We start from the raw sequence: 25,893 nt of genomic DNA, 5'->3' as shown, positions 1-25,893 counted from the left end.
TGGAGAGAGACGGCAGGTCTCCTGCTCCTAGGCACAGATGAGGCAGCCAGGCTGGTTTGATCCATCAGCTGCCTTGGTGGGACCTCTGGTTTTGACCTGAACTTAGCTTGTGCGCCTGAGTGATGGACTTCGTATTTACACAGGCCGCTGCTGATAAGTGCACATGTGTTTTTAATGTCTTGGCTTTCCACACCACAAACATGTCAACGCATATATGTGTGCACACACAGACATGCTGTTGGCCAGGCTGAGACTTGAGTTGGGATTTAAAAAAAAAAAACTCTTGAGAAAAGATTTTTAAAGCTGTCCTCCCAGGGCTGACACCTTTCTGAGGGAGATTTCCCACCGACGGCGGTGAGGGTGCTGGGCACCAGGTGCGCCTGGGGTTATGTTGCATTTGATCAAACAGGGTTCGAAGTCCCGAAACTTCCTTCCTTGGCTCTGCGGGGCGACAGGGGATCCCAAGCAGCCGGCCCTCACTTTTCTGTGCTGTAGCCTCGGGGAACAAAACTTCGGAGCGGCTCTGCGAGCTGAGCGTCGTGCTGGAAATCGGGAAGTGCAAGGCGGCCTTCTCAGTCTCCCTAGCTGGGAGGCTGGCTCCCCGCACGCCGAACCGCGTCAATCACGAGCACCTCCTTCGCACACCCCACGACCGCCAGCGCCCTCTTCTTCGCCTCCGCTCTCCCCGCACCTCCCCCTACCCGTATCCTCGCGGCTGCTCCCGGAGGGGTGTGGACCTGAGCTGCTCCCTCCGGGCCGAACCGCCGCCAGGGAGGCGATTGGCTCCGGGCGCCGGTGACGGTCGGAGCCGCGGGCGGCCGCGCAGCCGGGCGCTGATTGGCTGCGCGCGGAGACTCAGCCCGGCCACCCGCGCGGCGCCCCGGCCCGGCCCGGCCTCGCTCGCGTCCGCTCGCGCAGAGCCGTCGCGCCGCCGCACCCCGCGCCTCGGGACCGGGACGCCCTCGCGGAGCCCCGCCGCTGCGCCCGCGCCGGCCCGCGCAGGCCCGGCCGGAGACCGGAGAGCGGAGGCCGCGCGCCGGGCCGGGCCGCCGCGGCGTCTTTTGTCCCGGAGCCTCCTGCGAGCTCGCTGCGGGACGCGCGGGGCCCCACGTCGCCGGCATGGGGAGCGGACGCGGCGCGGGGGGCGTGCTGCTGGCCCTGGCTGCGGGGCTGCTGGCCGCGGGCTCGGCCAGCGAGTACGACTACGTGAGCTTCCAGTCGGACATCGGCGCGTACCAGAGCGGGCGCTTCTACACCAAACCGCCGCAGTGCGTGGACATCCCGGCGGACCTGCGGCTGTGCCACAACGTGGGCTACAAGCGGATGGTGCTGCCCAACCTGCTGGAGCACGAGACCATGGCCGAGGTGAAGCAGCAGGCCAGCAGCTGGGTGCCCCTGCTCAACAAGAACTGCCACATGGGCACGCAGGTCTTCCTGTGCGCGCTCTTCGCGCCCGTGTGCCTCGACCGGCCCATCTACCCGTGCCGCTGGCTCTGCGAGGCCGTGCGCGACTCCTGCGAGCCCGTCATGCAGTTCTTCGGCTTCTACTGGCCCGAGATGCTCAAGTGCGACAAGTTCCCCGAGGGGGACGTCTGCATCGCCATGAGCCCGCCCAATGCCACCGAAGCCTCCAGGCCCCAAGGTAAGGGCGCCCCGGCCCCCCGCGGGCTCCCACGCGCGCAGACCGAGCGCGGGCCGAGAGCGCCCCGGTTTCGCGCGGCGCCCCTGAGGACCCGGGCCGGGAGGGCTTGCTAGGTGCGAGAGCGGCAGTACTCGATCCGGTCCCCCCTTTCGGTACCGAAGCCGCGCCTCACACTTGCGTATCCGAAGAGCTCGCCTCGGTCCGGGTAGGACCTGCCCGTCCCGCGCCAAAGTTTGTAATTCTCCTAGACGCGGAAGCTCCGGCGGGGAAAACACGAACCCCGGTGCGCAAAGCTCTGCACGGCCGAGCGAAGCTAGGCGAGGCTTTATTTCCATAAGGTTGGAGAGCGGCTTTTGCAAACTTCCTGTAGCTGCACGAAACTGACTGGGAGTCGGGTAGCGGGTGTTTAGACACCGCGGGGATTTCTTCACCCTTTCCCAAACAGCTCTGTTTAGAGAGGGAGCTTCGGAACTTCCTCGCACATCCCCTGCTCCTCTCAGTCACACAAATCCTCAGGTAATTAGAAAGATAAAAATGTAATTAGCTCATTGTTGGTCTCCGCGGTGGGGAGTGGGTGCTGCAAATTGGGCTCTGTGAATTCCTAACCCCCTCGAGGGACTTGAGATTCCTCTCAATCTTCTCCTACTCAAAGGGCCATTCTGGAGTGGAACCAAAAAGAAAAAGAAAAAAAAAAAAAAAATCCCGGCAGACAGAAAAACCAAAGCACCCCAGCCCGTGGCCCAGCTTTCATAGGGAAGAATTAAGGCTGAAATCCCTTCCAGGCGGAGCTGACACTCGGAGATGGGCGGAGGACTGAGACAGAGAGCTGCACCAGGTGCGCTTAGCCCAGCGCCCTGCTTCCTGGGGCTTTGCCGGCCGGGACAGCCGAGCTCCTCTGCAAGCGCTCAGTGTCTTAACTTCTGTTACGACTGCTGCTAAAAGCAGGACCGACCTGGCTGCTTTCCAGAGCGAGGCTGGGGCTCGATGTAGGGGAAAAGATGCCCCGACTTGGCGCCTTTTGCTTCTCCTTGGAGGAAGAAGGCCCAGCGTACAGTCAGGGTGGGGCGGGGATGGATACAGCCCGGATGGGCGGTTGGCAGCCCTGCCGGCAGGGGCCGGGCTCGGCCTGGGCACCTGCGCTCTTGGGCTTAGCCCTCCGAGGGGCAGCGCTTTGAAATCAGTTCTGAGCAGTGACCCAAAGCAAAGCACTTTGTGTCCGGCTGGTATGGAACTGCCCCTTACAGTGGTCAGGTTTCTGTCTCCTCTTCTCAGCAGCGGGGGTGTGTGCGCTGCTCTGTATGCTGTGGCCAACTCTGCTTGGGCTGAACCTATTCCTGGTGACCTGTGATGGACTCTCCCCGGGGCTGTTGGTGGACGGAAGCAGAGACCTCTGGGGAGCATCCTGTGTGGTGGCTGAGGTCCTAGGGGAGGATGAAGGAGAGGACAGGGTGGTGCCTGGTCACAGGGGAAAGATTTCCCCAAAGCCCACTGTGGAGGTGGGGAAACCCATGGTTGCTGACCCCTGGGTGCCTTTCCCAAGGCTGCTGTCCCTTTGTCTTCTCTCCTTCTGGACCTGGGTTCAGGCCACCCCTGCCAAGACCAGCTCTGTGCTGACCCGAGATGGTCGGTCAGCAGTGGGTCCTGGGACAGGGCTCCCTTGTGATTTTGGAGCAAGGCTGTGTCCTGAGAGGGCACAGGTCCCTGCCCAGAACTGCAGCCCCTCATGTTATCCCCAGCTGCCTGGCTACTGAGCCTGGAGGGCTGGAAGTGTGTGTGTGTGTGTGTGTGTGTGTAAGGACCATTTGAGACAGGCTCAACACTCATCCTCAGTGCCTCATAGCTGGTGACTCTGGGACAAGAACTAGTAGTACTTCCCAGTGCTACAATGAACATAATACCTATGGACTGATCTTTTATTCATTTATCTTTATTCTTTTTATCCTTTGAAGTTAAAACAGTTTTCAGTGCAGTATAAACACCCTCCCATCCTGCAGACTTGTTTCTGTTTACATACCTAAGCATGTGGGGTTTTGGGGGTACCAGCAACCTGTTATTAAGGATAAACTTGATAATGAGAAAAGACTCAAAGATATTTTTCTCCCAAAAGGCAGATGCCCAAGCCACGTCAGCTTCTGTTCTGTTCTGGAATGGGCAGTTGTGCTTTTTCCAGGAAGGTTATTTCTAAGTCTCACACTCACATTAAACCTGTTAATTCCCAGACCAATAAACTGTTCCTTTCCCGGCAGGTTTTCTGGTGGAGTGCCTTAGGTTGCTGTTGCTGTTTAAGCATGTCATGCAGTAAGTCCCGCTGGCTGTTTTAGTCACAGAGTGTGGAACTACACACGTGGTTCTACCAGCTCCCCACCTGGCTTTTTTCAGATGCTTTCCTCGCCCATTGCTCAATCAGCTGTCTAGGGAAGAGCGGCTATATATGTATGAGTGCATGTGCGTGTATGTGTGTCTGTCTGTGTGCACAGATTAATTTAAAAAGTTCACTTAATCATGATTCCAGTGTTAGGCTCTGTCTCCTAAAATATTAATAAAACACAGAACTTGGTCATTTTTTGTTTATCCACTTTAAACATTATTTTAAACACACCTTAAGGCAATGACTTGGCTGCCTTTCAGACTGAGTGGGTTTCTCCCACTGAAGCAGCCCTCAGGGGCAGCCCCCAGGTCACACACACTTGAGGAGGTACAGATTAACATAGCATTACACATTCCTCTCTTTGCTCCGGGCAGAGCTGCTCTAGAGCCTGGCTGTAAGAAAAGCAGAGACAGGGAAAGCCATGCTGAAAAACACACTGAGCTCCCAAAGGTCTACTGAGGGTCCTTGAAGTCTAAATGGGGGAGGGGGGTGCGGATCAAGATGACAGGAAAATGCCCTCATGCAGCACGAAGCCTGTGGGTCAGGAGCTGTGGCGACCTGGGAGGGACGAGGCCTAGCCTTTCTATGCGGGGGCCCTGACCTCGCTACATCTTGGGTTGACATTACATATGTAGAATTTTTCAATTCTCTAACTTCTACTTAAAAACATAAACAAGTGTTATAAACAACTAAACAAGGAAAGCGCAAAGTACAGTTCACTCTTGGGGTTGCTCAGGCCTTTTCCCTTTTCCTCTCCCCATGGAAGCAAGAGCCAAGATAGGAAATTCTGGGCAAGGTTTTTCTTTGGTAAGAAACGTCATCTCCAGGATCCAGTCTCAAGTTTTGGGGATAGTTTTTCCTCAGAGAGTTCTGCTGTTCCTTCGAGGAATGTGTCCTCGCTGTCCTGGGAAACTCTTTGCCAGGCTGCATGCAGGGGGTGAAGAGACTGAGCAGATGCATGGGTGCGACCTCTGCCCGGCCTGCAGCCTCCTCCTCAGAAGCTGGAGAGCGCTGCGCAGCCACTGTGCCTGCAGGAATCCAGGCGTGGAGCTTCTTCCTGCTATATCCTGGAAGCTTTGTCCACTTCAGGGTCAGAGCCACTGGGCCCCATGGGAGGGGAGGTGCTGCTGTGGAAGCCACTGGAGAAGGGCAGGGGACAAGGACGGGGGAGAAACCCCTTCCTGTCTCAGGGTCCGTGGTCCTGGGTTTTTTAACTGCAGCCAGCCCAGCTTAAATGAGTGGTGCTGTGTGGACAGACCTTACAGTGTGCTGTGCTTTCCTAGGGCTGCTTTGAATCTGGAGTTATTTGCAAGGTGACACTGAAGAGTAGGAGGACAACAGTCAACCCATTTCGGTCCTACAGGGTCCACTGGGTGCGTCCCCCTGCCCTTCTGGCTCACACTCTGCTGGCTCTGGCCTCAGAGGTCTCCTCCCCCGGGGGCAGCCCTCCCAGGGCCTGCCTGCCCCATGGCCCTCCTCTTCAAAGGCTTCACAGTCCCTCAGGAAGGACCCTCAGAGGGTGCCCCCTGCCAGCTCCCTCCTCTGTTTGGTGGCTTCTGCCTTGCTCCCTGCCCCCAGCCAGCTATATTGCTCCTGGAGCTCCTTCCGCAGCAGCCAGACCTCTAGGGCACATCCTCAGAGCCCACAGCCAAACTCCCGAGTCCATTTCTTTGTCTCTTAGCTGCTAAAGAGCTGGTGGCCTGGATGGGCCTTCTTGGAAGTTTGTGCATGAAAGGGGGCAGGAATCAGACAGGGGCATTTACAGAATGGGGAAAAGGATCAGAAGCAAACACCTGGAGGAGCCATTTCAGTTTATTAGGCAGCTTTTTCTAGGGGCTCCCAGGAGTCCTCAAGCCACACTTCCCAGGAACCACTGTCAGAACCTAGGAGAGCATTAGTCTAAATGTGTCACATTCAGCCTCTTTAGACCGGAATAGTCAGAGAAATGCTTTGCCTGTTTATGGCTTAGATCCTGGGATCCAGGGCCCTTCTTTTCAAATCTCAGGCCAACCTTCAGAAATTCTAGAAGGCCTTATCTGCTGCCAGCCTGCTGCCCATGCTGATCCTCTCCTCAGAGGAACCCTGAACTTACAGCTTGCTTCTGTTCTTCCCCATTTCCCTCCCTAGGTACAACTGTGTGTCCTCCGTGTGACAACGAGTTGAAATCCGAGGCTATTATTGAGCATCTCTGTGCAAGCGAGTTTGGTAAGAAAGTGTCCCTGGCTACTTCTGGGGGTGTTTTGGATCCCTGACTCCTGTGGCCGGTGTCCCCAGGGACAGTGCCTGTGGGTCCATCTGCCTGGACCTTTACATTCTTCACCTCCATCTTCTCCTGAATGCTGCCTGTGTCAGGCAGGTGGAAGACAGCCCAAACTGCTTTTGATTTATGCGTGGGGAGTGTTGAAGTACAGGTCAGGGGGATTTTCTCTGAGGTGGGCATGGGGACAGCCAGGGAGGGGCTAGAGCCACACACCAACTCCTGGGAAGCTGCAAGCGAGCGGAGGAGGTCAGCCCCTCTCCCGCACTCGGTTCTCCAGCCCACAGCTCCAGCCATTCTCTGGACACAGGGATGACTCTGTATCTACCCCTAGGTGTCAGCACCACTCTACCCAGGATGTCAGTGGGTGACTGTGGGGTACTTTGCTAAGGGGGGAAATTTCAGAGCTCGGAGGATACAGTGAAGACTCCGGGCAGGTTCTTCAGACAACACAAATTGACTTCCCCATGGCAATATGCTTTCTCTCCCTTTCCAAAGCACTGTGGGTTGAGGTTTCTGAACCAGCACTCTGGTATCAAGGCTAGGCATGGCCTGGAAAGAGAGCCCAGGACCTCTCAGGATGGCCGTGAGTATCTTTTCTCCAGAAGAGGTCAGTGGGAGAGGGGTCCCTGCAGCTCCCACCCTGTCTCTACCGCCTTCTCTCACGACTTGGGAGAGGCAGCTCAGGCCAGGTCCTGCTGTCAAAGGACAGGTTTAGCCTTATGCTGAGCAATGTGTTTCTCCTTGTTCCCGAATTGTGTCCCCGAGGTTGGATTTCTTACAGAGTTCTTACCAGGAAAAGCATAAAGGTAGGTAACATGAGTCTTGTCTGTCCCCAACCCCCTGCTCCAAGTTGTTCATCAGCTGGGACAAAGCACACAGAAGGTTCTGTGCTGGTAACGGGTGTAGCACACAGAAGGGGAAAAAATCGTGCAGTAGTGTGTCTGCATGCCCTTTGCAGTTGTGCATGGGTTACGAGCTGGAGAATTCACACTCTCTGCCATTGAGAGCTCTCGAGAGTAGGTACTTCTTATGGTTTTTATTTTGACATCAGCTATCCCTACCTACCCCCTCATTCTCAGGGAAGGACAGGGACACCTCCAAGAAAAGATTATTCTACTGTACATTGTGGTGCTCGTGTTGGAGTCACATTCTTCTTTTCTTGTGGCCCTTTTAAATGGACACAGAGGGCACCTGCCGGAACCTGTGCCAAGTCTGATTGCCCTTCCGGTGATGGTTGCCCACACTGGCTTCTTGGTCCACAGCAGTGCCCCAGCCTGAAAGGTCTCTAGTGTCCGTGTATTCACAGCTCTGTATGATCTCAGCAACAGGTGTTTCATCCACAGAGCTGCACTTGGTTCCTTCCCAAAGGTACATTTAGATGTGGGAAAAATAATGACATAAGAGGACTTTTACTGTGTGGCAGGGCAGGAAAAATTGGCTCAGCGGTGGCCAGCATCACAAAGAATCCTCAGAAGGGACAGTGAAAAGGCCACCACCCTCTTCAGATATGGTAAACCACAGTAATCACCTTTAGAAATTGCCCCCCAACATTTCGTAAATCCTTGGAAAAGTAAGATGTTAACAGCCCTGGACTGAGCTTGTGGAGGTGGCTGGTGGGGTGCTGTGTTCCTAAAGGTTTAAAATTTAGTGTCCTTGGTCATTTATATATGTGTATCCCCCTATTGGTGCTTATGGAGTACAACTCACTGTGCTTAAACATTGCAATCCAAAAATATCTATCTGGCCTCAGTGAAAATTTAATTTTTAGATTTTAAGCATCTGGACCAAACACTGATCATGGAGTTGGATTATAATTCAGAGGCTGTGGGAACTCAAGGCCAAAGTTAGTGTTAAGGAGTTAATTAAAAAACAAAAGTTGATCCATGTCTTTGTGTTCAGAATGTTTATTTGGACCTCTCCAGCCTCAGATCATCATCAGGTGCTCTCCCAGGTACTCACCAAAATTTGGGGACCCCAGGCACAAGCCCTAGCTAAACTGGCATGGGCTGAAGAGGAAGCCTCGGGAGAGAATTGGAATGTGGCGAGGCTGGCTTTGTATGAAGTAGGCGAAGTTCCTGAGGACACTGTGAGCTCTCGCTGTGGTGGACGCCCTTTCCCTAGTGCAGTAGGTGCCTACCAGGCATCAGCAAGGCCCCATGTGCTGCTCATCGAAGGAGGCTGGAGATAACTGGTCAGGTGAATGAATGTGAGGGATTAACTGTTTGGGATTGTGTTCCTTTAGCCCGTGATGATTTTCATCTTGGGTCTATAGAACTTCTGAGTTCGTCTAGAACCTTCGAGGTCGTCTTAGCAAGTCTTCTCTTTTAATAAATGAGGAATCTAACTTTCCCAACTGGAATCCTTTCACTCACAAGTTGGTGCACAGTTGTGTCTTTGCCACAGGATGTTGATGTGTGCAGTGCAAGTGCGATAGATTCAGACTTCTTTGATCAGGCTGAAGGAGAGACTTCTTTTTCTTGGTTTTTGTTGGTAATGTTCTTATGAAACAATAAATAGGATCCCCCCACACCCCCTCCCCCCGCAGGGGCTAAGCTTAGCTTTGCCCTTCTTAGCACCCTGGAGAATGCAGCCTTGTTGAGAAACTTGTTTCCTAGCTCATTTCATTTCACGTAAGTGAGGCAGTCAGCCACGCTGATGGGATTCAGTTAGGAAACAAAGACTTTTGACAATGTGAGCTGACACACAGCAGAAAAGAGAAGGAATGTCTGACTCCGCACCCCAGGGATCAGACTTTGCGTTAAGCGGTCCTGACATCCCAGGGGGAAGACATCAGGTTGCTGGAAGGCTCTTTCTGAGCTCTGCAAACAAGCCCTGCATTTTCTGGGTCAGTACGCACACTCACCCTGCTGCCAAAGCATCCCTGGACTCCTGCGGCCTCCATGGAGCTGGGCGTGCTTGGCCCATTACCTTCTCCTCCAGCAATGCATTTATAACTCTCTGTCAGCTCTGCCTGGCCATTCATCTCCCCACCCCTGCACTGCACCTCCTCAGTTCAGAGCACATTTTTTCCCCCAACAGGGAAAAACATCAGCGGAAAAGCCTGTGTGCTGATGCTCAGGAATGCAGCTGGATCAGCCTGGATCAAGCGCCAGATGTGGGAAGCCAAAAGTTAGGTGGTGCGGTCTCCAAATTCATCATGGCGGCCAGCTTGCCTGCTGAGCTGGGTCAGGACACGCTGCGCTGCCTGCTATGCCTGTGCTTTCCTTACTAGATGACAGCAGGGTGCCGCTCTTGCCCTTTCAACAGCCCAGTTAGTGTTTGCCAGCCTCTACATTGATCTCGCAGTTGCAGTGCCCACAACCGTCTTTCTTCACGTTAGTTTGCCTTGGGGGTCTGGAGATGTGACTTGTCATTGCTGTGAGGTTGATATGCCCAATTCTGATCATTTTCTTGAGCTGCCTCTTTAGTACCTGTAAACACCTTTAAGTTTTTCTGGCAGAAATTTGTATAGCATTATCTAGTACTTTTAAGATAGTTCCAAGCTTCCTCCTATGCTTACTGTTTGAGATTTTTTAGATTGGGAATTCAGGTGAAAATTCTTTAGCCTCCCCTGCCCCCCATCTTTTTTTTTATTGCCAGTGGAAGAAGAATTCTTTGCTCCCCGGAAACGTCCCTGGCCTTCTAGAGGGATTATTTTTTCATTTATGCATTTTCTCTTAAAGAGAAAAGATTGTGCTTTGCAATGCTAAAATTAGTCAAAGAAAGAAAGAGAAAATCAGCTCTCATGGTTAGCACTAGAGTATTTCCTAGAAGACTTTTCCAAGGTTCTTGGACTCCATATATCTGCTGTCTGACTCACTCATCTTGTAAGGTATCTTAGCTGAGCCTGGGAGATGGGCATGTGTACTCTGCAGGACAGTTTGCTGCCTTATGAAAAGTAGGCTTAGGTTTTCCAGACCAAATCTTGGGTTTCTTCCTGAGGATGAGGAAGACCAGCTATCAGCACAGTAATTGCAACCTCTGTAAGCTACCTGAGAGCAGAGTCTGTGTCTGGTGCTGTATTTTACCTATGTGAGACACCTGTTAATTGTGAGGTGCTCTCTTCATTTTGTATCACTGACAGAGAACACACTCTGTGTTACGAGGTGAAGAAAATCCCAGTCCTCTATTGAACGAAATGGGCCTGTTTGTACTCAGACAGTCCCTGGCACAGCATCTTATACAGGGTTGGTATAAAATAAAAGTTTGTTAGCTAAATGTATGAACGGCAGGGGATGGTGAGAATCTGGATGCTGGACTTCCTTGTTTGTGAAGCAGAGTGCTTCTTTCCAAACCAATGGGTGCAACCTGTTTATTGATTTCAAGCAAAACTACATACCGTGTTTGGAGTGACTGTCTGTGTTCATATTGTAAAAAGAGCCTTAATATCCAGATATCTAGTTGGGTCAAAGAAAGTTAAATAGAACCTGGAAAAGGAGCTGCTATGCTGAGATAGGTTTGGCAGGTTGGAAACTATTGGATTCTGTTGTCACTGAAGACCTTCTGTTGTCACTGCCAACTGGGTCGGCAGATGCTCAGAGCAGGTTGTGGCGATGTTTGCTGTGTCTGCAGACCTGAAAAGAGGCAGCTCTCCAGTGCACTGAAGATGTATCTATGGCAGGGGGCCATCTCGTTCTCAGTCTCTTTCCTGTGTTTGGGGGAGGATGGTGCAGTGCAGAGACTGTAGTTGAACCAAAGGCCTTCGAAGCTTTCCAGCTTGTGGGTGTTTGTAACGTCAGTCACCTGCTCATCCCTGGCTCACATCAGAGCATTCCTATGCCAGCCTAAACCTGGGGGCCTGGCCAGGGAATCAGGCCCTGCGCAGTTGGGGAGAGGTTTCACATGGAGGAATGATGAAGAGAACCTGTGAAGAACCATATTTTCTCTCTGTGGAGCATGTGGCACACTCTTTCTCCATGACTAATTTTCTCCTGGCTGTAACCGAGGCAGGAACGTTCTTAGCTAGGCTCATTTCCCTGAGCCCAGCTCACTTGCGCATCTTTGAACCATGAAGTGTGAGGTAGGAGGAGGGAGACACATACCCATGACCCTTGCGTGAGCACCGCAGCCACGGGAGCTGAGTTCAAGCTGCTGTCTGCCTCGATTGTCACAGTGTGCTCGCTGCACTTGGCAGGTCTCCCAGGGACCCTGTGCCTCAGTTTCGTGTGGTGAAAGGGCAGCCAGTGCTCAGGCATAGATTTCAGTGAGGAGCGTGTGCGATCAGGTCATGTCTGCAGGCTGAGCTTAGTACAGGTGCATTTCGGTACCGTTTCAGGGATGGACATGACCAGCTGTCTGTCTGCCTCATTCATGGGGCACCAGCATAGTGAGGGGATTTCAAAAGCATTTCTTTCTCCTGTTTCTGCATGTTTATTCATCCTGATTCTCTTTCCAGCCCTTCATCTTCCTTGCATCATGTTAGAGTGATCATTTCTTTCTTCCAGGACAGGTTTAGGTACAGGCATGATCAATTCTGCCTGGCTGAATCAGGCAGACTGAATGAGGCCAGCTCGCTGTGTCCTACTTGTGGTTAAGTCCAATTTGGACATGATTGTTTCTTTGGATGGGCAGTTGCCCAACAGTGTGGTGTAGGCATCTCTTCTAGGGCCTTCCGAGCTGCAATTTTGTGAGTTTCTGGTCTCGGTGGTTGTGACCTATGGCCTCTCCTCTTTGTCTCTCCCTTCCCCTTCCCCTTTCTCTTTCCTTTCTTCTCACTTTCTGTTTTCTCTTCTGTTCTTTCTTTGGTTGTGACGACGTATCTAACATGAAGTTGTCCATTCTCACCATGTTTGTGTGTTCAGCCAGGGCCATCAGTACATACGTGTCGTGGAGCAGTGATCCCCGCCCCTGCTGAAATTCCTGTCATCCAAATGGAAGCTCTGTCTGCTTTAATAAACATTAACTCTCCTTTCTCCTCTTCCCAGCTTCTGGCCGGCACCAGAGTGTTTTCCTTTCTGTCCCTGTGGGAGTGACTCGCTAGGGACCTCACTGGAAAGGAATCACCTAGAGTTTGTCCCTGTACATCATGGAGAAGGAGAGAAGGGGAAGCGTTTGCTCCCAAGTCATTATTTTCTGCAGCTTTTCTGATGCAGGCCGAGAAGGAGCAGTGAGAGGCGAGTGGGGGAAGGGGTTGCCTGCGGTTGTGTGCAGAGCCCATTTCTTAGGCAGTTTGTCATGGTGGAGTTCACTCAGCAGCACAGGACCTCTGAGCTCAGCCCATCTGTGCCCTCCTCCTGCCTGCTGAGCACAGGGAGATCCAGGAACCAGTCATTTGGTTGCCCCTGGCTGCTGCACCTGGAACCCGCACAGCTTTCCCAACACCTGGCACTTGCCTGGCAGTCAGTCCAGACTTTGTCCCTCACACATTTCTGCCCTCTCATGCCCATCATGTTCCTGTCCTACCAGGCCAGAGGGGATGTCTGGGCAGTGGCATCAGGTGCTTCTTTACCGTCACACTTTGTAGAACTTCAATGCCGAGTCTCACCCAGGGAGGGAGCTTGGCCGCTGTTGGGTTCCTTCTCAGGAGAAAGGCAGGCAGAACAGCAGAACAGAAGCAACCCAGGCCGTGGGCCAGACACTCTTTCATGAACTCCCAGCCCTCCACGCCAGGCTCCAGCTCTCCCTGAGCCTGACTCCCCATTTGCAGAATATGGGTGGTAATTCCAGAGTGCTGTAGAGGGAACTGCATTCATCACGCAGATGAATTAATTACTTAATTCCAGGTCCCAGCATATCATAGATATTCAACCTCTAATAATCTCCTCTTATTGGAAAGCATTATTGCAAGATGGAATTTAGCCTAGGAAGCAGGATTTTAGTACTCATGAAATCAGCTTTTTTGGCAAAAAACAATTTAAGAAGTGAAACGGAATCTTCTGGCTAATTCTCTGGTTAACAGAGGATTATACTGAAGATGGTGTTTAAAATACCAATTTGGAAAAACTGGACACAACGTCAGGTTACTGTAGTTCATAAGGACAAATACAAGCACGCAAGCAGCCCGCTTCCTCCCCGCCTCGGCTCCTGGGAAGCAGATCTGCAGTTTAGTTAGATGACACTGCTAAGCAGCGGTCTAAGCGTCAGGGCTGGATCTACACAGGCTTCGGGGCACACCCACCAAGGCTGTCCTTTGTGTGTTTTCAAGAAATCTCATACCTAATATATTCTACCCATAACTTATTGGTGTCTGTTTCAAGAGATTTTCAAGCCCTTTTGTGTTGTTCCCCTGCCCCCTTTTCTGAAGCAGTACCTCTGGGCAGATTTCCTTTTCTTTACTAACAGCTGCCTTGTGATATTCACTCCCTTTAAGAAAAAAAAGGCTATATTCAGAGGCAAAGGACTATTTAAATATTGGTAGGTTTCACCCAGTTTTGCAGAAATGAGCCAGAAGCTCCAATCTGTATTTTTTTTTTAAAGGAGAACAAATGGCCAAAGAAATGTCAGACCCTTGCCCTGCCCCAACCTGCTTAGAGCAGCCAATTAAACGTGCATTAGCTTTGGAAGGCTTCTCAAAGGCCTATAGATTGTGCTTGAAATCTTTGTTTAGTCTTTCAGGAACACTGTCACATGGATGATTTATCAAAGAAAGTTGTTTATCTGGCAGTAAAATAAACTCTGGGCCTGTTCAGACTAAGATTTCCCGTGCATTTTTATCAAGGTAAACACTGGTAACTGGCAGGTCGCAGGTTCCGTGTGAAAGCCAGACACATACAATAAATATTTGAACTACGGCTTTGCTGTGTAAGAGGTCTTGCCTGTCACTAGCACTGTCACTCTGGACGTGCCCGACGGAACCTGGCACCGCAGCCAGGCCAGCTGGATGGACTGATACCTCTGGTGTCTGCAGACACCAGAGCCTCCTGGGCCTGATAGTTACTTTAGTGCTGGCACCTGGGGACCTCCTAGTTTAGAGGGGTGAACCTCAGATGGCGTTCCTCAGTATCATGCCAGCCACCTGTGACAGTTAGTTCCAAGGGAAGTAAACCAAAGCAGCCAATTTAGGTTTCTTTGAAAACAGACATTTGTTGAGTGCAGCTAGCAAGGGGGCTGGGTGTACTGAATGACTCTGTGACTGGGGCAGGGACCCGGGGGTAGGGGAAGAGATCCCCTTCTGGGTTCTGCTGAGTTTGAATGATGGTGGCAACAAAAGCCCTAGCAATGCTTGGGCAGGGTCTCTCCACCTGTGCCTGTCAAGGAGTCTCAAGGGGCAGGAGAGGGCAAGGGAGGCTCTGTGCTGCAGATGTGGGCGCCTGGGCCATGTTGACGTGATGCACTGGGGGATCCGGGACCGAGGTAAGGCAAGTCTCTCCTGGACTTTCAGAGGAAGGCCTGTGCTAAGTGTGGGAGTGTTCAGGGAAGGATTTTGGGGCTATGAGCCACTGGCAGTCTGGGTGCTGAGTTCAGGCTCACACTGGCTGTGGGATCACCCTGTAGGGCTGAGTTGAAATGTGGCCGTAGGTGCTGCTCTTAGAGCAGCTAACTTAGAGCAGCACCTTCTTATCCTGATCTTCCTGGTGGGGCAGAGATGGGAAGCATGAAGCTTGGCACAGAGGCGATATCTGTGTCTGTCAGGGAGGATTTGGGGATGTTCTCACGGGCAGTCAGCCACACTCACATCCAGGTCTTGGGAGTACAAGGTGCCTGTCCCTAGTGCTAGAGGGGCCTTGGCACTGCTAGCAGGGTTATTCCTGGCTTTCAGGGCTGGTGTGCAAGTACCGCTAAACGTGCTTCCTGACTTGCAGGTTATTTGTGGGAATAAAGGAGTATTTTCTTTAGGGCGGGAATTAAGGGAAATCATTTACAAATGGATGGATGTCTGGAAGGATATCTGTGAGTTGTAAAGAGACACCAGCACTGAAGTTTGGCAGTGATGAAAGTGAGGAGTGGGCTTCCCTCCACAGTGCTTTCAGGCAGGATTAAGGGGGGGATTTTCTCTCCCTTGTCTTCTCTGGTCCTCCCCTCAGCCTTCTCCATGGGGCACTTCCTGTGGGGATTCTCAGAGGTGTTCTCTTCTCATCTAGTGCTTTGAAAATCAATTCACAGCAGTGTCTTTGGCCACATATCCTTTCAGTTTTGGGAAATGCTGAAGGAAATCTCCGCCCCCACCCCGTGTCCTGTAGGTGGGCAGATGCACAGAGCTCCTGCAGCCTACGACGTGCCAATGGCAGCCCGTACCAGGTCACTGGGGCTGCAGTCTTTACTCTTCATTCTGCATTTTCATTTGAAATTGTTGTGTGTGTGTTGGGAGGGTGGGGGCAAATGTGTTCTCTTTTGAAAATCTAAGCATCCACAGAGGACCTGAACTCTTGTAGACTGAACTCAGGGGACAGCTGTTGGGTGTCTGCTGAGCACAGAGCCCTGCTCAATCGTTTGCCGCATTTGCTGACTCCCGGATCACTGTTGTAGAGATGTGCGGCTGTGCAGATGAGTACTTGTAGCTTCATCCTAGGCCAGGGAGGAGGAGTCTCCATCGTCAGAGCCAAGCAGTGCAGTGGCAGTGAAGACTGTGAGATCTCCTTCCCTAAGGTAAGCCCTTTGCAAGAAGGTAAAACTTTTGTTGGTCAGAAGATGGCTGTGCTGGGCACCTAATGCAGAGAAGTGCAGGAGTCCTTTCTGGTTACATGCTGTCCCAGGAGCGAAAAGCCCCGCAGAGCTGCCGTGGGGAGGAAGAATAGCACCCATCCCATCTGGCCTTGGGCTGAGCAAATAGAGCTGTCCAGGGGTCCTCGCTGTTCCCTTTCTCTGCCAGCCTAAGGAAAAGCTGCAAGTTAGTCATGGACGACTCCAAAGTGCCTCTGTGCTACCTTGGGACCTGGTACCCTGCCCCTCTGGGCTGCTTCTGAGGAGGAGGAGGAGGAGGAGGGCATGTTTGAGGGACTCTCATCACATATTAAGATCGGTGTCCTGATCGTGCCCTAGAATCAGGCGTGTTGCTGGCCGGGCTCAGCAGTAGTCAGTGTACCAAATGGGTGTGCAGGGGGATTGGGATATGGTGCCTGCCCTCATGATTCACTGGAATTTCTGTAAAGGAGAAAGAACGGGGACCATGGTAGTGCAGAAGAAAGGGTGGCTCTTCCTAGGAAGATACCACAGAGAAGAGATCATGTGCTCTCCTCTGAGGAATCTGGAGGAGCCACAAGTCACATGCTTGAGATGGCCCACTCAGGGCCACCCACCTGAAGGAGGCTGACTGATGAGATCAGCAGGGTGGCCCAGCAGCCAGCGAAGGGCCATCTGCTGCGGTCAGACCCCCGGAAACTCTCAGTGATGGGCATTCAGAGCCTATAATCACTCATACTCGAGTGGCCACAGAACTGGTCATTACCACAAGCAGCCATCATTAGCAGCTGTCATAAACTGCCAAGCTTGTTAGTGGCCCAGGCAGGCAGCAAACACAGGGCTTTGGGAGCCAGCCCCACAGGGGCTGCAGAGGGGGAGTGGTCCTTTCTGGTTACCTGCTGATTACATGCTGGGGCGGGAATACTTGTCAGGGCTGGGGGCCTGGGTCGGCTTGGGCATCTGAGCTGGGTTTTCTGGATGAGGAAAGCAAGAGAATCTATAGCTACTGTTAAGGGACGAGGTAGCGGCACACGGTGGGGTACACAGGAGGTTTGTTGTTTGTGTCTCTCTGCTTGCATATGGCTGTCTGAGGTGAGTGTGTATATATGTGAGCAGCTGTGGGATGCAGTAGGCCTTGGGCACAGAGGCATGCTGGTGTTTGCGTGTGCGTGTAGACGTGTACATCATTTATGATGTGAGACCATTGCTTGTGGCCTCTGCCCGTGTGAGCACAGCGTATCTGTCCTTTGAGCACGGCTGGGCCAGCCAGCTGGTGGCACAGCTAAGGAGGCCATCTGCCTGTTTCAGCTGGCCTGGCCCTGCAGGTGTAAGCTTCCCTGGTGTCTAAGCTTCTGTCTTCCCCCAGGCTTTCACTGAGGGCTCAGATCTTTCCCTGCTCCATGAGGGCTTTGGAGAAGCCCATCAGGGATTTCTCTGCAGCGAAGTCATAGTGCAATCTGCAGCCTGTCATTATAAATTTATGGACTCTCCTGAATGCTTATTGTTCTGTTAATTGCTTTATATGCCAGATAGGTGGATTTCGTTTTGGTTTTGATATTTGCAGCAAATTCACTTAACACAGCTGATTCTCTGGGCAGGAGTCACTTCCTCAGGAGATTTCAGCAGTTAAAGGAATTGTCATCAAGGGCAGGATGTTATCCCCAGGATTGAAAAAGCATGTTGGACAGAACACACATCGTGTTAGCAGGCAGCCTAGCTCAGGGCTTGCCCTACCAACTGCAGTTCCTGTATTCATTCTTTGGCTCAATTTACTCATCTGTCAAAACCCCAAAATAAAGATTTCTGCATGAGGAGGTAAAATATGATGTGGGAGAAATACATTCTAATACCCCAGGATCTGATTCCAGCGCCTCTGTGGAGTTGTCACTTGGGCCAATCAGGCAGTCTCTGGAGTTTTTTCCTGGAGCAAACCCCATAGGTGGTCTCTGCAGCTCTCCACAGCTCCAAAGTCATGTTTTGTTCTGTGACTTGGCTTCCTAATCCAGAAGCTTCCCTGTGCTGCCTCGAGCTCCTTAGCTGTGTTTGCTGGGAGCCCTTGGGCTTCCTCAGGGGTGTGTGTGGGAGAGAAGCCAAGGTAAGGAGGCTGCAGCAGAGGTAAGCCGGGCTGCACTCACGGAAGAGCTGGGTTAGAGGTGGGGCTGGGGGCCGGGGGCCGCTACGAAGGGTGGTGCTCTGCATGCTCTGGACAACCACACTCTCCCCAGGGCCGGGGGTGTGCTGACTCCGTGACAGGGTCCTCACACCCATGGTCCCTTTCCAGCACGTGTCATGAACTTCACTGTCCTCTCTGTGTTGACTCTGTGCCCAAGGCAGGGTGGCATTTTTGTACCTCTTCACCGGCTTGGGGCCCATGGAGCCTCGTTGGAGGGTAGTTTGGAGATGTGGAGCTAGTATTTTCCAAGCAATTGCCTCTAAAACTCAGAACTTCATGGGGTGTTCCACTGCCTTTCTCTCATCAGCCAGACAGAAGCAGGGGCAGAATCTCTTGTATTGCCAGTTCAGCACCTGTTCACCAAGCTGGTGTGGAGGCCCTACGGGGCTGTGTCACTGTCTCTGGAGCTCTGAAGTACAGTTCCGTGGGACATGTGATTTGCCCTGTGGCAGCCAGTCACACAGCGCCATCTGTGGCTCCGTTTAGCAATCCATGGCAGCTTTCCTTTCCTGGTAGACAGTCGGTACATCCTACATGGCTGTTTCCCCTAAAGAACTTATCACATAAACCATGCTTTCCTCAAAAATGAAAATAAAAAGACCAAAGTATGTTACAGGTGTACCAGCACAGAATGAGATGGTCATGGTAACGTTTCTTTCAAACAAGGGAATTTTGCAGGTTATGAAAATATAAGCTGCGTTTATCCTAAAGGCCTCTGGGGTGACAGGGGCTGCTGATAGTGATAGAAGACCAGGAGCTGAAGCAGTAGGTGGGAGAAGATGCTTGGAAAGTGTGAGCTTGAGACCTTGGGGTGGCCTTGACCCCAAAAAGGGGACAGTGACTATAGCAACCCCAGCAGATGTGTCACCTTCAGGGCAACTGCCCAGGGCTTTTCTTGCCTTTCTTGGTGCTCAAGCCTCTGGACTGATGCCAGCCGAGAAGTGAGGCTCCTCATCCTTGTAGCACGTGGTGGCAGCAGCCGGAAGGGGGAGGAGGAAGCAAGCCGCCTGCCCCGGGGTAATCACCCTGGTGGTGTCGGGTTGGCTCTCTCCCTCTTTCCAGAGGCCTGACAGCTCTTCCCTCACAGCTTCTTCTCTGAGGAACAAGCCTGCATGTCCCAGGGCGCCTGCCTCCTAGGACTGCAAACACCAGGGGAAAACATTAGACAACTGAAGCTGTCCCACCCAGCAAGAGGAGACTTATCCTGCATAGATAGCTCCCGTGGAACTTGGCTTGGTGAAGACAGGACACTGCTTGGGGAACCTTGTCAGGGAGTGGGGCCTCACACACAAATTACGCAAGGCAGCTGGGCTCTTGTCTGCGCTACCTGGGAGGCCTCCCTCTGTCAAGAAGCCAGAAAGCCGGCTGGGTGGCTCTTTGCAGCCCTTCAGATTTTGTGGTGCGCGATTCTTAAAGCACCTGCCTTGTGTCTCTGCTGGTGGCTTCTCCTGGAAGTGGATGCGTTGGTGGGTGAACTTCTCATAGGGATCCTTTATGAGGGTCCCTAGCTGAGCAGATCACCAGAGCGCGGCACCCACTCTCAAAGGTTTCCCCTCAGTCCCTACCTCGCTTTTGGATCTCTTCGCTGACCTGAGTGTGCACAGTGCAGGCTTCTGTCCTGCATGTTTTGTGGGGAAGATCAGGAGCCCATACCTGTGGGTCGTGACCTCAGAGCCATGGCTGGGCTCCAGCGGGGAGGCCCAGCTCAAGGGGCTGCAGTCCAGGCTCGGACGGGCCTCCCTCACTTTGCCCCATTGCTCACACAGGCAGGAGCAGCGAGCACTGTTGGGGGATCAGTTTTCATGGGGTTTTGTCTAACTGTGTGTGTGAAGGGGGAGGTGGTGCGAAAGCTGAGCGTGAGCTGCCCTCCCTGGGAAGGGGGTGCCGATCTGAGCCGACTTCCCTTGTGATTGACAGCTCTTTGCCTGGAGCCTTCTTCTCTTACAGACTTAATGTATCTCCTGGCAGATCTCCCTGTTCGGAATGCTGCGCCCAGCCAGGCAGGCCTGGGGGAACATGGGGCACTTTCCCTTTCTTTTGTGGCTTGTTCCCATTCTGTCCCCCCTTTCTTGATGCTCTTTGGATGCACGATGGTACAAGGACTGTGCTCTGGAGCAGCTGAGATTGCTGTGCTTTCTTCCTTGTCCTCCAGCTCCCCCTGATTGGGAAGCTTGGGTTAGAGGCTGGAAGCTGTCTGTTCCTTTTCGGGAGCCCTCAGCCTGCAAGTTCCCAGATGGACCTACACCCCAAGCCCTAGGGCACTGGCCTGGAGGGTAGGGGCATCCCCTGGGTGGCCGCAGTCTGCCCTGTAAGCCTAGTCCCTGGCTTCCCAGGTCAGTGCCTCCAAGGTGGGCAGGGCAGAGAGCAGCCCAGGCCCCTGTACTGCTGTCCTGGCTACAGTGCTGCTGTTTGGGCTCCCTGGAGGTCCTAAGGGGAGAACTCGGGAGACAAGGAGGCTGGTGGAGGTGGGGGAACCGAACCTGGCTTGCTTCCTCTGCTGTAGCCGCATTTCTTCCAGGAAGTGATTTATCTGATAATGAGCCGGGATTGCGCTTCTTGGCCTGGAGTGGGTCTTAGTTTTCTTGAATTTTGGCACTGGGTCCTGGCATTCAGAAGCAGGAGGATTGCCTTCATTAGGAGAGAGAAGGAGGGGGAGACAGATCCCTCAGGCTGGAAACCCAAGGGAAGGAGGCACAGGGTGCCCATAGCGGGCAGGGTTCTGCCCCTGGTGCCCCCTTAGCTGCTGGTGAATGAATAGTGGGAGTCCTTTTTGGCCCTCAGTTCACTCATCTGTAGAACGAGACTTTGTTTCCACGGCCTCTCGGATGGCCTATGTCATAGCAGAGCAGGAATGATGATTTTCTATCCAAACCATGTTAGCGTGCCAGCCTGCACTTACTTGCTGGAGTTCCACGGTGGGCTCTCTGCAGCCTCCCGGCAGAGGGACAAGGGTCCCTGCCAGCAGCTACTGCTGCGGAGCCGTGGGCGCTGTGTGCCGGGACCCAGCACATTCTCCGTGGAGGGGCGTCCAGTGAGGCTGGTTCACCCTAATGCATTACAGCCTGCAGAGGGGGATTTCTTCCATGTACTTGCAGTGTGGCTGACAGGAGAGCTACTGTGCCAGGCCAGAACTGCAGTTTCCTCCTCCCCCTGGGCCCTGCTTCTGCGTTTGGATTCGTTAACCAGAATTTCCTTGGTATTTTTCAGTGGCTTTACATCTCTCATCGATGCAGCCTCGCTCTCTTAGGGTTTTATTTTCCACAGCACTCAGGTAGCTATTCAGCTCCAAGCTGGTGGTGAAGATGGTGGGGACGAGAATGTCATTCCCTCCCTGTCTGCTGGGACATCTTATATAGCACAGTAGGTGACTGGAGCCCCCAGTCTCAGCAGAGGAGCAAACACTAATCAACTCTGTGGATTGAATGCATTTATCAATAAATACAAGAAAAGTGGAGGAATTAAAAATTTTTTTCCCCACAAAAACTATTGTTGACCCAGGAGGTTTTTATATGCTTGGCAGGGGCTTGGTCTGCCCTTTGGGCCCCTCCAGTGGGCTGTCTTTTGGGGTTTCAAGAATGGCTGGAGAAATAATCTGCTATTTACTATTATTTGAGTGGTTTCTCTGGGCCCCCTCCTGGCCTCCAGGTCTGTGTGATGTGGAAGACTTCATGGACAGTTGATGGACAGCGCTGAAGGTGTTCCTAGAAAAGGAATACATATCCATGTATTCACATATCCACCAAAACCTCAGAAAGGGACCTTGCTTGGAAATAGGATCTTTGCCAGTGCAGTCAGTTAAATTAAGATAGAATCACACAGTTCCAGAACTTGATGGACCTTGGGCAAAGGCCTGAGGGTCCCTCAGTTCCATTCCAAAAGGGAATCCACAGGCGGGAAGGGAGTTTAGGGCAGGACGAGGAGGGATGGGTGATCCCTGCCTGGCAGTTGCTGTCATCTGTGGGGAGGAGTGCTACTTGTTGCCAAATGAAGAAGCAGCAAAGATGTAACTGATGGTCAGGAGATAAAGATACTGAAATCTCCATGCCAGCAAGAGAGGCAGAGCCTTGCAGATGTGTGTTGCTGCGGGTCATGGAATAGAGGGCAGGAATCTGCACGGAGCGGCCCCTTCCATGTCGGGGGTCTGGACTTCACACTTTAGGGAGCAGTGTGAGAAGGAGGTTGTAGATAGAGAGCATCCTGAAAGGCTGCGGATAATAATCAGCATTCCTAACATGGGAGTGGGCTTGGCCTATCAGGGAAAAACGTGATGTAGACAGCTCTGTTTCTCTTTTTGCAAAGTGATCCTTAACAACGGGACAGACGACAAGGGCTGAGTGTAGGTTAGAGGGATCCCGAAAAGCCTATGTATATACATATATACATATTTATTTTTACATAAACCTAGGTGTGTGTGTATGTATATATATATATATATATATATATATATATATATACAAGCAGAGGTTTTCTGATACAGGAGCTAATTACTACCCTCACAACAGCCTGAGAAGAAGCCACCCCCCCCCACATATATATATATATATATATATATTCAAAATCTATTTTTATTCCCAGTTGATTTTGAAAGAACAATATGTTCACAGTGTTACACAACATATCATATATTATTATATACTACACTGTATATATTATTATACATTATATTCACAGTGTATAGAATAAAAAATACCCAAAGAATCTGCATTTCAGAGTAAGAGGAACAGCTTGGCATTTTCAAAATACTTTCCCCTACCTGAGTTTACTTTCATGTTGGTCCTGTGAAGTATGCAAAACATTATTAGCTCTTTTTCAGCTAAGTGGTTAAGTGACACCAGAAGTCATGTAGCAGAGCTGGATTCCAGCCTGGCCAGCAGGCTGGGCAGCGTGAGGTGCGAGGGTCCAGGGCAAGTCCTCTGTGCTGCTTGAGGCTGACTGTTCAACTGTGTCTGTCACAGGGTGTCAGGGCTGCAGTGTTGAGTGAAGATTTGTCTGTCTGCTTCCTGGAGTTGTTGTAACAAATATCTAGGAACTGAGGGGTTTGGGTGGTGGGAATTTGTGTTCTCATAGTTCCAGAACCGAAGTTCGAAGTCAAGGTGTCAACAGGCCCTCGGAGGGTGCATCTAGTCCATGCCTGTCTCCTGGTTTCTGTGGCTCCCACAGTCCTTGGTGTCCTTGATCTTGGAATCTGGCCTTCGTTTCCACTTTCAGGTGCTTCTTCCCCCATCTCTGTACCTCTGTGTCTCTTCCCTCCTTATGAGGACACTAGATTTAGGGTCTTTCTGCATCTAGTGTGATTCTATCTTAATTTAACTGACTGCACTGGCAAAGATCCTATTTCCAAGCAAGGTCCCTTTCTGAGGTTTTGTGGATATGTGAATACATGGATACAGTCTTTTCTAGGAACACCTTCAGTGCTCTGTAGAGTTGCACAGCTGTTACCTTAGCTTACTTACCAGCTGGCATCTTTTGCAAAGTTATACACTCACAGCCTCTTGTATCCAAAGGTGACCGTAGTATCCATGGAAGTAAGCTGTTGGGAAGATTAAATGGGAGGGAGGGTGCGTTCCCGGCTCTCAGGAGGGTTTTCCACTGCAAAGGACACTGTCTGTCTGGAGTGCCTTATTTGGTGGAGGGAACCAGATGCAGGGTGGCAGCAGCGGAAGGGTTTGTCACACTCTGGTGGTATCCAGTTTTAGGAATGACCGGAAGGCAGGGAGCTACTTGAAATGCAGCAGTGGCTGTGCTATTGAGATGCTGAGCACAGGAGTTACAAGATCTAATTTCTGTCCTTACAGACAGGTGTTGTGGATGGAGCCACACCCACAGCCCTGAGGAAAGAGGTCTGCAGGAGCTAGAGAGGCAGGCGGGATGGGCAGCCAGTCATGACTCAGAGGGCTTAGGATGCAGGTCCTGAAGGGCTGGGAGAGGGCAGGTGTCAGACAGTCTGACAGCATGTCCTCAGGTATCATTTGAAACCATAAAACTATTTTAAAAAACTGTTCCTTTGGCTGTGAGGTACCTGGAGAGTCAGGAGCAGGGTAGCATTGCCCTCAGAGAGCAGTCAGCAGGGCTGGGAAGGATCCTAGACCTCACTGTGAGTCCCTGTCAGTTGACCTAGGGTGGGGTGGCTTCTTCTCAGGCTGCTGTGAGGGTAGTAATTAGCTCCTGTATCAGAAAACCTCTGCTTGTGACAAATCAGTGCCATGCTTATCAGTTCTGCAGTATCTCTATGTCCATGTTTTCACTGTGAAAGCTATTGTTGGGGAGGGGAGCTCATGCACTATGCTGAGACAGAAAATACCTTGAGCCTGGATTTTGCATTTTCTATAGGAAGAGAAGCACTTCTTGTAGAAGGTACTGTGGGCTTTTGAAAGACAGGAAGAGGGAGTGTAAAGGCAGATAATAAATGTGATCAAAATACATTACACACCTAGCACCCCCCCAAAAGTGAAACTAGGGGGAAGGATGGGGTGAAGGGCAGCCAAGGGGATGGCTAAAGCATGTCGTGAGTATGTGCTAATCTGCTGAAATGACGTGTGCTAATCAGTGTAACCAGTACACTAATAAAAAACGTTGGAAAAGACATCCTGTCAGTCCTGAAGCCAGGAAATTGGTCGGTATTTTAGAAAGCACTTGCCCTGCAAGCAGTAGAGGTTGAGGAAGACGCCCCGAGATGTGGGCCCCGGGGCCCTGAGATCAGAGTCCCCGCAGCCACAGGGAAGCTCTCGGCTTTGCTCACGCTTAGGCAGTGGCTTTCCTGAGGAGCAGGACAGGAGAGCTGGCACATGTGCATTTTCCCGGCCGGACCCTTGTGTCACCTGCCCTGCTCCCTTGTCAGGCCTAGACAACCTCTGCTTGGCTCTTCACAAATGAGGGTCCAGGCGGGCTGAGAGGAGAAGGGAGACTCTGTGAGGCTCAGAGGCCCAGGGGAAGAGCCAAGATACTTGGCATGAGGCTGACACCCACAGCCATGCTGAGTGCAGGCCAGGCATGCTGGGCAGAGAGCAGGAACCCTAGAAAATCGAGACCAGGCCAGCCTTGGCATGGGACTGCTGCTGGCTCCCATTCATTTTTTCAGTTCTTGGCTTGAACCAAACCCATCTCCAGCCAAGACTGGTCTCACCTTTGAGGATCCATCATTCCTACCTCATGTTTCCTGTGACTGTAGCACCACATGCGCCCTCTCCCCCAACTTGGCAGTGAAGCCCGACACTGCATGGCTGGTGGATGGGGGAAGGTGTTCTCGTGGGCCAGGCTCCTACTGGATTTTGGCTGTCACCAAAGGCTTGAATCCAGGCAGGCTGCCAGGGCAACTGTGCCTTCAAGTCTCCCCTGCTGTTAGTGCAAACTCTGGAAGGGCTGGAAAGAAGAGTGAGGAAAATCCAAATGTAGGAAGTTGGCCAGATAGGCAGGCAGAGCTATGTGAAAAAGCTAGAAGAATCCCTGACGATGACACTCCACGCAGAGGTGGAGTGGGCTAGAGGACTTGGGCTAGAGAGAAAGAGGGGATGATTGGATGAGAAATTCAGGCTTCTCTTTAGCTCTCTTAACAGAAGCTTTGGCTAAGCAAAAGGTTGCTCCCTTCCTCGAATCCTTTTCATCTACAATTTGTGAGAGGGCAAAGAGGCCAGTGAGAGGTGACTTAGACACTTCCAAAAGGGCAGCTGGCCACAGGGCATACAGACCATCCCAGGACATGTGGCACCCTGGCTACATGTGCAGCTCGTTTAACCTTTGACAGTGTTCATATTTGGGGAGGTGGCTTCCTAAGATGAAAGTTCACCTCTGCCCTTGGTTACTTGGAACTTGGGCAAATGACTTACAGCTTCCTGCCTGTCTCTTTGTTTAGAAATTGGTTATAAGTGAAGCCCTTCCTTGCAGGGTTATTAGAG

The 25,893-nt window shown here is 52.0% G+C and overlaps 1 protein-coding gene across 1 annotated transcript in view; it reads left to right on the top strand.

Annotated features, from left to right (window-relative positions):
- Window positions 1-983: 983 nt before the first annotated feature.
- Window positions 984-25,893, top strand: part of Sfrp1 (secreted frizzled related protein 1) — a 38,615-nt gene continuing 13,705 nt past the window's right edge. The window contains exons 1-2 of the mRNA XM_003464631.5: window positions 984-1,642; window positions 6,138-6,215. Coding sequence (XP_003464679.1) covers window positions 1,120-1,642; window positions 6,138-6,215 — 601 coding nt within the window. The 5' untranslated portion in view covers window positions 984-1,119. The remainder of the gene's footprint in view (window positions 1,643-6,137; window positions 6,216-25,893) is intronic.

Source organism: Cavia porcellus, unplaced genomic scaffold, assembly GCF_034190915.1.
Source record: "Cavia porcellus strain 051 isolate PalLab524CR breed Dunkin Hartley unplaced genomic scaffold, mCavPor4.1 scaffold_29, whole genome shotgun sequence".
Classification (NCBI taxonomy): domain Eukaryota; kingdom Metazoa; phylum Chordata; class Mammalia; order Rodentia; family Caviidae; genus Cavia; species Cavia porcellus.
This window is presented reverse-complemented; position numbering and strand designations above follow the sequence as displayed.